The 14,444-nt window shown below is 41.8% G+C and overlaps 1 protein-coding gene across 9 annotated transcripts; it reads left to right on the forward strand.

The window, feature by feature from the left end:
• The first annotated feature begins 1,386 nt into the window (after window positions 1-1,386).
• Window positions 1,387-13,685, forward strand: LOC120046768 (BTB/POZ domain-containing protein KCTD5-like). 9 transcript variants are annotated; one of them, XM_038992257.1, is made up of 7 exons: window positions 1,387-1,916; window positions 7,851-7,959; window positions 8,621-8,712; window positions 9,126-9,272; window positions 9,813-9,938; window positions 11,314-11,373; window positions 13,548-13,685. In XM_038992257.1, the coding sequence occupies exons 1-7, from the start codon at window positions 1,575-1,577 to the stop codon at window positions 13,578-13,580; spliced, it is 909 nt and encodes a 302-aa protein (XP_038848185.1). In that variant the 5' UTR covers window positions 1,387-1,574; the 3' UTR covers window positions 13,581-13,685. The 9 variants fall into 9 exon arrangements, 8 of the variants coding, with proteins under 8 accessions (XP_038848185.1, XP_038848186.1, XP_038848190.1 ...); XM_038992258.1 differs by having other exon boundaries at window positions 1,388-1,916; window positions 9,129-9,272; XR_005476851.1 differs by having other exon boundaries at window positions 1,389-1,916; window positions 10,774-11,373; window positions 13,548-13,587.
• Window positions 13,686-14,444: the final 759 nt, after the last annotated feature.

Raw genomic sequence — 14,444 nt, forward strand, 5'->3', positions numbered from 1 at the left:
TCTTTTTTTGTTGTTGTTAGCGAAACGGTTAGATGCACTGATTATACTGTATCTTTGTTATGTGATTGTTAGTTTTGTATAATGTGTGTTCATTTGTGTGGTGTATATTACTCTGAGTTAATGACTGAGCAGGCAGAGGTCATTACATGGTTCTATGTTTACAGTGCAGTCCAGTAAATTGTGTCAGTCGGGGCTGGGGAACATGTAGCCTACGGGCCAATATTGACATTTACACACAATGATACCAGCTCAGACTTCTCATTTTGTGCCACAGTTTAGTTCCCTGGTCTTGACTTGAACCACAAGTGATGACCGGATGCCAATAATCAGGGAATTAGTTGTCTGTACAACATTCTCAGGTTTGTGTGTTTTTTCTGAAGCCACCATATTGATACTCCCCGAAGAAGCAGTCCTCCATAGGAATGAATGGAATTCCACAGTATTTCAATTAAATGTTTCAATGACAAAATGACATGTCTTTAGTGGGGACAGTAACATTAGAACTCTCAAAAAACTACTGAAATGGTTTAATTTGAATGTTTAGCTCACATAATATAATTTAAAAGTATGCATTAAGGTGTCTAATAGAATAAACGTGGCAAAACAATTGCATTTCTATAGCTTCCAAAATGTGTTTTTACCATAGAGTACTACAGTATGAGTCATAATACCCATAAAACCTAGCGTTTTTTCCAACATTCATTTTTTCCATAGGGGATTTTAGAAAAACTTCAAATAGGGGCTGTGTTTCGTGTAGGCTTATCCTGGTGTGACGTTTTTGATAGCCATGTAAATCTCTCTAGGACAAGGTGACTTTTATCAATATATTCGCCTGTATTTACCCCCCAAAAATGAAATGCTAATTAACTACTAATGTAGCTATCATAAAGAACTACAAATGACATGATGATCTGGACGAGACTGCCGAATCGAGGCAAAGGTAAGAATCTCTGGATTAACTATCTAATATTAGCTAAATGTAGTAATGAATAAATTGTCTACATTTATTTAAATGGACAATTCTGTGAACTGTCTTGTGCAAGTTTTTAATTGACACAATACCTGTTAGCAAAGGTGTCAGCTAGAGATGATGTGCAGGAGCTTGCAGGGATTTGTAGTTTTGCATGATGTCTTACTTTGATACTAATTAGCATTTTGAATCTGAGAGTAAATAGAGCCAAATATATTGATAAAAGTCACCTTGCCAGAGAGATTTACATCGTTATCGAAACGTCACGCCAGGGTAAGCCTACACGAAACTCATCCCTTGTTTTAAGTGTTTCTAAAATCCCCTATGGGAACAATGAATGGTGGAAAAACGATTGGAACCATTTCCCTGTTTGATCGATAGGTTTTGTGGGTGTTATGACACCTCCACTGTGGGGCTCTGTGAAGGAGTACAAAAATGAAGGTGCCTTGGCTTCAAAACAGCGTCCTCTGTTAGTAATCTCTGTGTGTATATATAAAAATCGTTGGGCGGAGCTCGAGACAACGAGGTACACCGTTTGAAAGAGAGGAACCTTAACAGCGGTGGGTACGCACGCACGCTATTGCATCCATTGCTATTTTTCCTAATGGCAACGGAGGAAAAAAGGAAATCGGTGCCGCAGGCTGTATCAGCAGTCGGCTCGTTACCGACACCTCAGGGCTACAATAATAATAACAACAACAATAACAATAAAGACGGCGAGGTAAGCGAGAATACGACCACCTCGAGCGCTACCGAATCAAGTGGGACGGAAACGCACAGCATCGGGAACGGTTGTGGAGTCAATACAACAGTGGGAAATAACGGGAAATGGGTCCGTTTGAACATCGGCGGTACTGTATTCCTCACAACGCGGCATACCCTACTCAAAGAACAGACTTCCTTTCTCTATCGGCTCTGTCAACAACAGGACTTGCATTCGGACACGGTAAGAAGAGAATTGATCAAGCGCTTGTCTTCGCTTTGATCAAGATGACATCCGAATCTGATAAGGCAAGAGGAATGAGTGAATGGTACCCCCACCGGATATGGCTCTGGTACTGCAATGACAAGTGGGTCAGGTGAATGTGCAAATGCTGCCTCATTCAGGCCTGTGTAGCGTGTCTATGCTCGAACACCTGTTACCTAGGGTCGGATTTTCGAGACTAGAGGGGTGGTGGATCTACAGGTATACAGCGCCTTCAGAAAGTATTCACACCTCTTGACTTTTTCCACATGTTGTTATGTTACAGCCTAAATTCAAATTGCATTGAATGTAGATTTTGTGTCACTGGCCTATACAGAATACACCATAATGTCAAAGTGGAATTATGTTTTTAGAAATGTTTACAAATTAATTAAATGAAAAGCTGAAATGTCTTTAGTAAAAATGTGCTTAACAAGTCACATACATTGTGTGCAATAATAGTGTTTAACATTATTTTGAATACCTAATCTCTGTACCCCACACAACAATTATCTGTAGGTCCCTCAGTCCAGCAGTGAATTTCAAACACAGATTCAACCACAAAGACCAAGACACAGATTCAACCACAAAGACCAAGGAGGTTTTCCAATGCCTCGTAAAGAAGGGCACCTTTTTATTTATTTTACCTTTATTTGACTAGGCAAGTCAGTTAAGAACAAATTCTTATTTTCAATGACGTCTAGAAACAGTGGGTTAACTGCCTTGTTCAGGGGCAGAACAACAGATTTGTACTTTGTCAGCTCGGGGATTCGATCTTGCAACCTTTCGGTCTTGCAACCTTTCAATCTACCTATTGGTAGATGGGTAACATTGAATATCCCTTTGAGCATGGTGAAATTGTTAATTACACTTTGGATGGCGTATTAACACACCCAGTCACTACAAACATGCAACTGCTCAGGATTTCACCATGAGGCCAATGATGACTTTAAAACATTTAGAGTTTAATGGCTGATAGGAGAAAACTAGGGGATAGATCAACAAAATTGTAGTTACTCCACAATACTACCGGTAACCTCAATGACAAAAGAAGGAAACCTGTACAGAATACAAATATTCCAAAACATGCATCCTGTTTGCAATATGGCACTAAAGTAAACTGCAAAAAATGTGGCAAAGAAATTAACTTTATGTCCTGAATACAAAGCGTTATGTTTGAGACAAATCCAACATAACACATCACTGAGTACCACTCTTCAAATTTTCAAGCATAGCGGTGGCTGCATCATGTTATGGGAATGCTTGTCATCGGCAAGGACTAGGGATTTTTTTATAAGAAAAAGAATAGAACTAAGCACAGGCAAAATCCTAGAGGAACACCTTATTTCAGTCTGCTTTCCAACAGACACTGCGAGACAAATTCACCTTTCAGCAAGACAATAACCTAAAACACAAGGCCAAATATACACTGGAGTTGCTTACCAAGACGACATTGAATGTTCCTGAGTGGCATAGCTACGGTTTCGACTTAAGTCGTATTGAAAATCTATGGCAAGACTTGAAAATGGCTGTCTAGCAATGATCAACAACCAACTTGACAGAGCTATTATTGCAAATATTGTACAATCCAGGTGTGCAAAACTCTTAGAGATTTACCCAGAAAGACTCGCAGCTGTAATAGCAGCCAAAGTTGACTCTAACATGTATTTACTCGGGTGTGACTACTTATGTAAATTAGATTTCTCTATTTAATTTTCAATACATTTGCAAACCTTTCTAAAAACGTTTTTACTTTGTCATTATGAGGTATTGTGTGTAGATGGGTGAGATTTGTAAAACTTTTTTAAATCCATTTTGAAATCCAGCTGTATGTGGAACAGAATGTGGAATAAGTCAAAACGTATGAATACTTTCTGAAGGCACTGTAGGTTGTCAACATGTGACTGATCTGTTCATGAAATACCGTACATCACTAATGCAGTAGGGCTATATAATATGATTAATTTCAGAGTGACTGTCTGTCTTTTTGTAGCCTATGATTACAGATGGTCTCGTCCCTTGGCCACATGCATAACCCAGTGTTGTACTGTCAGTTGACTGGCTCCTGCACCAGTGGCCACAATGAATAGATGAGTCGCATCGTCTTTGTGTGTGACCTTTTAGTTTTCTAACTTGATCACTAATAATCAGATCAATTTGAGTGCTCTTCTTGACCATTGATGGCCTGATCAATCCTGCTCTCCTCCACATCTATATGTGGTTAGTTTATTTCAGACATTAGGCTGGATATGAGTCAAGCAAGACCTGATGAGAAGTTTATGTGCCCTAGCCTACCACGCAAAGGCACTATGGATTTATTTTCCCTGGTTGACACAGACATGCTCAGGAAAGTGATATCACAACTTAAGCCTTTGTACCTGCCTTCTCAATCCTATCCCCACCACCTTCTTTAAAACAGTGCAAGCTAAAGTAAATCACTTCCTGTTCATAGGCACTTTCCCCACTGCAGTAAAAACTGCTATGGTGAAACCCCTTCTGAAGAAGAGTAATCTAGATTCTTCAGCTATTAGCAATTTTCAGACAATCTCCAACCTTCCATTCTTAAGTAAAATTCTGTGGAAATTGGTTTTCAAACAGCTAAATGATTTTTTTAAAGTGCCAACTGTATTTTAGAAGAATTCCAATCTGGTTTTCATGCCCACAACAGCACAGGGAAAGCCTTAGTTAAAATGGTAAATGAGCTTAGAGCCAACAGATACCAAACAGCTCTCTGTCCTTGTACTCTTGGATTTATGCTTTTGGCCACGATGTCCTTCTGAACAGACTGAAGTAGTGGGTTAGCCTCTGATCCAGTTCTAAATTGATTTAGGAGCTATTTAACTGGTCAAGAGTGTTTTTGTCACCCTTGGTGAACATAACTCAGAGAAAATCAATATCACATGTGGCGTTCCACCAGGTTCCATTTTGGGTCCGGTTAAGTTTATGTTACCCTTCATTTTAGATTCTGACCAAAATAGCTTTTTACCACCTGAGGAACATTTCCAAGATGTGGCCGTTTCTATCTCAAAGAAGCTCATCCATGCTTTTATTACAAGCAGGTTTGACTACGGTAATACTCTATGCTAATACTCTATGCTGCAGCACGGGTAGTGACCAAGACCAGACGGAGAGCACACATTACACTGGCTTTAAAGTCTCTGCACTGGCTGCCTGTGAGTTTTAGAATTAATTTTAAGATTATTCTATTGGTTTTTAAATCAATCCATGATTGTGCACCCCAATACATGTCAGACATGCTTTTAAGTTATGTACCCAGTAGGTCCCTCAGGTCCTCTGGAACTGGCCTTTTAACTATCCCAAAGCCTAGGACCAAGAGGCATGGAGAGGCAGCCTTTAGTTATGATGCCCCCAGCCTCTGGAATAGCCTGCCAGAGAACCTGAGGGGGGCCCAAATATTTAAAACATCTTAAAACACACCTTTTTAGCTTTGCTTTTCCTTAGGGTGATTTTTAGTCTTTCAGTTTGTATTGTTCTACTTTTTTTTATCCACTTATGTTTGTTGTGTAGTAAATGTTTCTGTTTATTTCTATTTAGTGTCCATGAGTCTCACTCCTCTCTCCTTCCTCTCTCACTCTGGTGTCAGTTATTGTTTTCTCCTTAGAATAAGTCAAATTATTATATGTGTGTCTGTCTCTGTGTTGAGACAAACACCCCTGTTTTCCTAACAGGTATTTCCTGTGGGCCCAGTGAGGCCCCCATAGGGACCTGGAACTAGGCTAGGCAAACTGTGTAGTTCCTCGGGTAAACGATTAACACACCAGGTGAGGGTTGACTTTTCCGTGGCGGCTGTTTAATGGGCCGACCGGTGGCGGTGTGGCTGAACAAACAGGACAGGAAATACAGAGAGAGAGAGTAGATCATTTTTAATCTTCACCCTCGCTGTGTGCATGTGCGTTCATGTTTCACTCATAGCAATGGTACTGAGATATTCTGGTGTTGTCATCATACATGACAACACCGGTCTAAGGCACTGCATCTCAGTGCAGGAGGTGTCACTGCAGTCCCTGGTTCGAATCCAGGCTGCATCACTTCCGGCCGTGATTGGGAGTCCCATAGGGTGGCGCACAATTGTCCCAGTGTCGTCCGGGCTTTGCCGGGGTAGGCCGTCATTGTAAATAAGAATTTGTTCTTTACTGACTTGTCTAGTTAAATAAAGAATACATTTAAAAAAATAATATATAAAAAAATACATACTGTCATGTCCAATGAGGAGATGTCTGTCTGTCTGTCCTCAACTGCAGTTGCTCTGGGTTGTCTCTCCCTGCCCAGCCCCCTTTTCCCCAGCATCTCTACCTCTGCTCTTGTCTATCTCCCTCTCGCTCCTCCTTTCTCCAGTGTCTGCCAGCTCTCGTCAACAGTCCATTCTCCTTTTCTCTGCCTGGCTCCCAAGACTCATCTTCATTCAGCTGAGTGCCTCACTTACCCTCCATCCCTCCGGCCCATCTCACTCTTGCGCCCTCTCTCTCATTCTGATCTGATCTGCAGGCTCTCATTCTTTAAGGAATGAGGAAAGGGCCTTCCCCAAACTATTGCCACAAAGATGGAAGTACAGAATCGTCTAGAATGTCATTGTATGCTGTAGCATTAAGATTTCCCTTCACTGGACCTAGCTTGAATCATGAAAAACAGCCCCAGACCAATATTCCTCCTCCACCAAACTTTACAGTTTGCACTATGCATTAGGGCAGGTAGCGTTCTCCTGGCATCCGACAAACTCAAATTTGTCCGTCGGACTGCCAGATGCGTGATTAATCACTCCAGAGAACACGTTTCCACTGCTCCAAAGTCCAATGGCGGCGAGCTTTACACCACTCCAGCCGACGCTTGGCATTGCGCATGGTGATCTTAGGCTTGTGTGCTCAGCCATGGAAACCTATTTCATGCAGCTCTAGACTAAAAGTTATTGTGCTGACATTGCTTCTAGAGGCAGTTTGGAACTCGGTAGTGAGTGTTGCAACCAAGGACAGACGATTTTTATGTGCTTCAGCACTTCGCAGTCCCATTCTGTGAGCTTGTGTGGCCTACCACTTCGGGGCTAAGACGTTGTTGCTCCTAGATGTTTCCACTTCACAATAACAGGACTTACAGTTGAATGGGGCAGCTCAAGCAGGGCAGAAATTTGACTAACTGACTTGTTGGAAAGGTGGCATCCTATGACGATGCCACGTTGAAAGTCACTGAGCTCTTTAGTAAGGCCATTCTACTGCCAATGTTTGTCTATGGAGATTGCATGGCTGTATGCTCAATTTTATTCACCTGTCATCAACATGTGTGGCTGAAATAGCCGAATCCATTAATTTGAAGGGGCGTCCACAGACTTTTGTATATATAGTTTACTTCTCTCTTTCTGCTCTTCTGCTAGCTCGCTCCACTCTGTTCCTGTTCCTCAATCCCTCTCTGCCAGTCTCCTTTTTTAAAACTCCTTGGCCTCTCTCTCATCTCTCTCTAGTGTCTGTGTTTGAGGATGGGTGCCTGGGGCTGGTTGAGTAATCAGCAGGAAGGGAGCACTCTATGGAGATGCTGTAAAGGCACTGGCAGGCCGTCAGCCAAGAAAGGGCCAAGCCATGTGAATGTAACAGGCTCTCTCTCCAACTCTCTCCCTTCTCTCCATGTCTCTGTGCTACTCTCATGTCTCTGTGCTACTCTCTTCATTCTTAGCCCCTAGCTCTCTCTAACCCAATAATCCCTAGGCTGTAAGAGAGACTCAATCACTAATTATCGTCCTTCTCAACAAAAGAGGACTTTTGCTGTTAGTGTATAACAGGTAATCGCAAGGGGGTTTCAATCCTACATATTGACCAAACCCCAATAGACTAGAATAGCGCAATAGAATAGCACTTAATATTGATCTCCTATTCATACTAGTAATTCCTATGGTTCTCTCCTCTACTGTAGGATGAGACAGGGGCCTATGTGATAGACAGAGACCCCACCTACTTTGGCCCCATCCTCAACTACCTGCGACACGGCAAACTAGTCTACAACAAGGAGTTGGCTGAAGAAGGTACTGGATTACGTTTGGTATTTTTTGACATGTACTACATAATGTGTTATGATGCCATTTTTAATGCATTGTAAGACTAGCAATAAGCATGCAGCAGTGGTGCGTGGGTAAAATCACTGGGGAAGCCAGAAAAAAAGCCATACTTCAACCTATGTGTTGTGATAATTGAGTTGCTTTCTCTATAACCTGTTAGTTCATATTCCTTGACACCGTGATATATAGGTCTAAGGCCGAGACAATAAGAAGATACAGTGGCAGAATAAATTCAACCACAACGTCCACGTCCACAAAGCATATTGCATGGAACAAACAGTTACATGACCTACAGCATGGTCAAGCAAGTTAATGTTTCCCACATTTTCGGACCACTAAACAACTATTGATTTAGAATTACATGAATTACCCAAGTCGCAAACATTTCAACATCATCTAATAACCTATGCTTAGTCTAAGACAGTTTTAAAAATATAGATATATTTCACCTTTATTTAACCAGGTAGGCTAGTTGAGAACAAGTTGTCATTTACAACTGCGACCTGGCAGTGACAACTAAAAGATACCAAAAACAATTTAGTCCAATCAACATAAGATATGTATGATTTGGTTGTCCATGGTTCTGATTTCTCTCTCTCTGTGTGTGTATGTGTGTTCTCTCTCCCAGGTGTGTTGGAGGAGGCTGAGTTCTACAACATCACTCCTCTGATCAAACTGATCAAGGAGCGGATCCTGGAGCGGGACTGTAAAGTCACACAGGTCAAACACACACTGTACATAAGCGGCCGAGATATACACAAATACAAGATGGCTACAGGTTAAAACCACAGACTCGCACCCAGTGCTTTGTGCAGAAAGTTCTGCCATGTTTCCCTCTGTATTTTCTAGTATATTCCACCCATCCCCTCTGTCCTGTCTACATGATGTCTCCTCTTCAGTATTTCTGTTATGTATCTCTCTATCTTCCTCTCTCTGTGTTATACAGTTTACTGCCCCTTGGCTACACACACACTGCCTCCCTCTACCCCCTCCTTTTCACCCACCACCCCTCTCGCTCTCCCTATCCTCTTTTTCTCTGCCTTTTCCTTCCTTTCCTTACAAACATTTCCTTACAAACACCTATCACCTTCTCCAACTTTTGACTACTCTGTCTTACTCTCTCCGTCTATCAGCAGGTACCTCCTAAACATGTGTACCGGGTGTTGCAGTGCCAGGAGGAGGAGCTGACTCAGATGGTTTCCACCATGTCGGACGGCTGGAAGTTTGAGCAGGTCAGCGTACGCGCCTGCAGAAAGCCCCGCACTGGACTGCTCTGGACTGTGGGTTGGACTCGCTGCTCCTCTACCACCCTCCCAACCAATCAACTCCTTTCCTGCTCTCTGTTAGCCAATCAGAGCCTCAGAGGAAGACCAATCAGAGACCAAGGCCCAGTCCTAATCTGCTTACAAAGACAGCCACCTTTTCACATTTCCTTCCCCTCAGAAGAAGACTGATCTAAACAGACATGTTGTGTTGCAAACACAGACCAGTGATCATAAGGGGAAGGAGATGCAAAAAGGATGCGGAGCTAAGGAAGTTCCAATAGAAGCTACCATATGTTGTCACATTGACAGTTTAGTAAAGAGTATTGAGTGATGCTGTAATGCTAAACATTGCCGTCACTGTGACAGGGTGTACAGTTCAGTCTCACAACCCGTAGTTTTAGTGCTGCTAAGCTGTCCTCATCTGTCCCTGCTCTCTGCATGAGCATCCATGGGCTTACCTGCTGTGATATGGGGCCATCTCGGTCTCTCTCTCCTCTCTCCGTGTGTGTGTGACTCACTCGCTCTTTCTCTTCTCTCTCTCTGTGCGTGTGGTAGATGGTGAACATTGGTTCGTCGTACAGCTATGGGACAGAGGACCAGGCAGAGTTTCTGTGTGTGGTGTCCAAGGAGCTACACACACCTGGCTCAGGCCTGGGCACCGAACAGAGCCACAAGACCAAGGTGAGACTGACACACAGGAAACACACACGGGTACACATGCGTCAGATGGATATACTTCTACATTGTACACCATTCACCTATCACCATCATTCACTTCCACCAAGGTCTGAAGTAGCAGGATATGGATCTGTACCTGTGTGACATTTCTCCTCATCCAAGATGATCTCAGCATCCTTTGATCTTAGTCTCGACATTCTCCACTCAAACATGCCAAATGTCCATTTAAATTTTATTTTTTACCCCTTTTCTCCCCAATTTCGTGGTATCCAATTGGTAGTTAGTCTTGTCTCATCGCGGCAACTCCCATATGGACTCGGGAGAGGCGAAGGTCGAGAGCCGTGCATCCTCCGAAACACAACCCAGCCAAGCCGCACTCCTTCTTGACACAATGCCTGCTTAACCCGGAAACCAGCCGCACCAATGTGTCGGAGGAAACACCGTACACCTGGCGACCGTGTCAGCGTGCACTGCTCCCGGCCCGCCACAGGAGTTGCTAACACGTGATGGGACAAGGACATTCCTGCCGCCAAAACCTCCCCTAACCCGGACGACGCTGGGCCAATTGTGCACCGCCCCATGGGTCTCCCGGTCGTGGCCCGGCTGCGACAGAGCCTGGACTCGAACCAGGATCTCTAGTGGCACAGCCTTAGACCACTGCGCCACTCGGGAGGCAACACTCCAAATGTCACACACACACACACACACATCTCCCAAATGTAATTCACAAGCACATTCACTCTATCATCCATATGTTCTCTCTCTCTCTCCATGATACTCATCAATCTGTTCATTATTTTTTGTCGTTTTTTATTCTCCACATTTTATTCGAGGGAAGGCTTCAGAGGTGCAGGAGGAGGAGGGAAGAGAGAGAAATACCACCCTGAATGAGTGCAAAAGGGAATGACAGTCTTGTGTCAATGTTCCAAGGACGTGAATGGGTGAGGATCCATGCTAGTGTTGTTGGCTGGTGGTGGCGAGTAGCGGTATTAGACTGTGTGATCAAAAGGGATCCAGGGCTATTTCACAGCATGGCATTCCCTTACCCCAAACTCAACACAGTAATCAAAGGCCAAGGATGGACTGTAACTGGATGGACTTATTTTTTAAAAGATTTTTACAATATGTAGAGAAAAAAAGCAGGCCTTGAACTTTTGCTCCCCGTCAAAAAAAGTTGGCTTCTATTTGTTTGGAATACTAATTGTGATGCCAGAGAGCTTGATATTGCTCTGGGGCCTTTGCGTCCTGCCTGGGACATGATCTGATCAGCGGCATAACCCAGCTGTTCTGATGATGAGCTAGTCTCCCTAGGAAGATGGGTTGCCTCTCACATGAACAATGCCCTAATTGCCTGTTACGAACCTCTTTGGCCCTGCAGTCTAGGGAGGATGGAAACGAGACCCGTAACATATCTCATGCAAATCAACCCAGTGAAAAAGTAAGTGAGAACTAAAAAACCACAGACAACTTAAATCTACCGTCAAACACTTCAGGTTTATTTTAAACACACGGTAATGGGGTGTGGGAAAAAGGGGCTGAGCTGGACCCAAGGAAATAAATAATAAATATCCAAACAAACCCCTAAGCTAGTCTAGCCTGCTTTAAAACTTCTTACGGCTGAGATCCCGTTAACAGTGTACTACAAGTGTACTACCTTTACACTTGTGTGTATAAGGTAGTAGTTGTGGAATTGTTAGGTTAGATTACTTGTTGGTTATTACTGCATTGTCGGAACTAGAAGCACAAGCATTTCGCTACACTCGCATTAACATCTGCTAACCATGTGTATGTGACAAATAAGATTTGATTTGATTTGATTTAACAGGATCGACTTGACAACAGCCAGTGAAAGTGCAGGGCACCAAATTCAAACAAAAGAAATCTCATAATTAAAATTCCTCAAACATACAAGTATTTTACACCATTTTAAAGATAAACTTGTTAAGGCTTTACGACGAAAGCACACCATCTGCTTATGTTAGGTCAGTACCTAGTCACAGAAAAACACAGCCATTTTTCCAGCCAAAGAGAGGAGTCACAAAAAGCAGAAATAGAGATAAAGGTTAGTGATTAATTTTGATGATCTTCATCAGATGACACTCATAGGACTTCATGTTACACAATACATGTATGTTTTGTTCGATAAAGTACATATTTATATCCAAAAATGTTAGTTTACATTGGCGCGTTATGTTCAGTAATGTTTTGCCTCCAAAACATCCGGTGATTTTGCAGAGAGCCACATCAATTTACAGAAATGCTCAGAATAAACATTGATAAAAGATACAAGTTTTATTCATGGAACTTTAGATAAACTTCTCCTTAATGCAACCGCTGTGTCAGATTTCAAAAAAACTTTACGGAAAAAGCACACCATGCAATAATCTGAGTACGGTGCTCAGACACAAAAACAAGCCATACAGGTACCCGCCATGTTGTGGAGTCAACAGAAGTCAGAAATAGCATTATAAATATTCACTTACCTTTGATGATCTTCATCAGAATGCACTCCCAGGAATCCCAGTTCCACAATAAATGTTTGTTTTGTTCGATAAAGTCCATAATTTATGTCCAAATACCTCCTTTTTTTGTTTGCGCGTTTAGTTCAAAAATCTAAATTCATGACGCGCAGGCCAGATGAAAAGTCAGAAAATTCCATTACAGTTCGTAGAAACATGTCAAACGATGTATAGAATCAATCTTTAGGATGTTTTTAACATAAATCTTCAATAATGTTTCAACCGGATAATTCCTTTGTCTTTAGAAACGAAAAGGAACGTTCATGCTCATGCCACTCTGGCAGACCTCTGACTCATTCAGCTCCCATTCCCACCTCCTTTACAGTAGAAGCATCAAACAAGGTTCTAAAGACTGTTGACATCTAGTGGAAGCCTTAGGAAGTGCAATAGGACCCCATAGACACTGTATATTCGATAGGCGATGAGTTGAAAAACTACACACCTCAGATTTTCCACTTCCTGGTTGGATTTTTCTCAGGTTTTTGCCTGCCATATGAGTTCTGTTATACTCACAGACATCATTCAAACAGTTTTAGAAACTTCAGAGTGTTTTCTATCCAACTATACTAATGATATGCATATATTAGCAACTGGGCCTGAGTAGCAGGCAGTTTACTCTGGGCACGCTTTTCATTAAAATGTGAAAATGCTGCCCCCTATCTCAAAGAAGTTAAAGGTCTCTCATTACCAATGCAATGACATGGAATAGCCCTGACCTTTTGTGTTATAGTGGTATTAGTGTATTTTACAGTTCACATACACACACACCATTTTACTTGTACAAGTGTAAAGGGGACATAGTTTGGGAAAACTGCACAAAGTGGAGCTGCTGCATTTTATGTTTATCCAAACACCAATTAATCAATCAAGCGTATGTTGTTGTTGTTTTCCATCCACAAGGGGACACACACTATTACTGTCACCATCGTCACCATCAGCATCAAACATGACATTTCTGTGAAAAGATTGTTTCCCATGTTGTCCAATCCAAGCTGATCCACAGCTTGAAATGTTTCTCAATACTATGAAGGGTTATATGAACATGATAATCTGTCTTTAAAGATGGTTTCTCTTTTCTCTGCTTGTCTTCCAGCTTTTTCACATCCATGGATCCCGGATGTACTAGAGAGATATGTATTTTTTTAGCTTGACATTCCATTATGTGTTTGTTTATATATTTTGTATTGTTGTTGCTTTGGGAAAAAACCTACCAATAAATGCTCAAACATTATTTTCTAATATTATTGAAACATAAGCAGAAATGTCCCTCACGCCAACATTTCAAAATGTGAGAGACAGATGTTAGTAAAAGCATTTTGTATAAATATCATTTTAAATGTTATTTTAGTTCTAATCACCACTGAAGTCATGGCAGTGAATGAATCTTAGTCAAATAGATTTGACCAAAAACAATGGTTGAAAAGCATTGCAAATCAATGTCCTCATCCAAATATGAAAAAGGGTATGAAATTCACACGTGGAATATGATTCATAAGTAAGTTGTTATTGTTGTTTAGACCTGTTCTGTTTGGTCTGATGCTTGATACAGTAGTGAGACATGGGCCTGTGGTGTGTCTGACATTTAGTGAGATTTATACAGAAAGAAAGACGGACATCAACTAACCGGCCACAGTCAGCAACACACACACACACACACACTCTCTCTTTCACTCTCACTCACACACACACTCCCCTGATTTCTCAATTCAATTTCAATTCAATTTAAGGGGTTTTATTGGCATGGGAAACATATGTTCACATTGCCAAAGCAAGTGAAATAGATAATGAACAATAAGTTAACAGTAAACATTACACTCACAAAAGTTCCAAAAGAATAGAGACATTTCAAATGTCATATTGTCTATATACAGTGTTGTAATGCTGTGTAAATAGTTCAAGTACAAAAGGGAAAATAAATAAACATAAATATAGGTTGTATTTACAATGGTGTTTGTTCTTCACTGGTTGCCCTTTTCTTGTGACAACAGGT

Source organism: Salvelinus namaycush, chromosome 4 (genome assembly GCF_016432855.1).
Source record: "Salvelinus namaycush isolate Seneca chromosome 4, SaNama_1.0, whole genome shotgun sequence".
Lineage (NCBI taxonomy): Eukaryota > Metazoa > Chordata > Actinopteri > Salmoniformes > Salmonidae > Salvelinus > Salvelinus namaycush.

Excerpts from the sequence above, each read along its gene's own strand:
- LOC120046768 (XM_038992257.1), top strand. The coding sequence starts at position 1,575 with ATGGCAACGGAGGAAAAAAGGAAATCGGTGCCGCAGGCTGTATCAGCA. Across the intron at positions 1,917-7,850 it reads AGGACTTGCATTCGGACACG|GATGAGACAGGGGCCTATGT; the intron begins GTAAGAAGAGAA and ends CCTCTACTGTAG. Across the intron at positions 9,939-11,313 it reads AACAGAGCCACAAGACCAAG|TCTAGGGAGGATGGAAACGA; the intron begins GTGAGACTGACA and ends TTGGCCCTGCAG.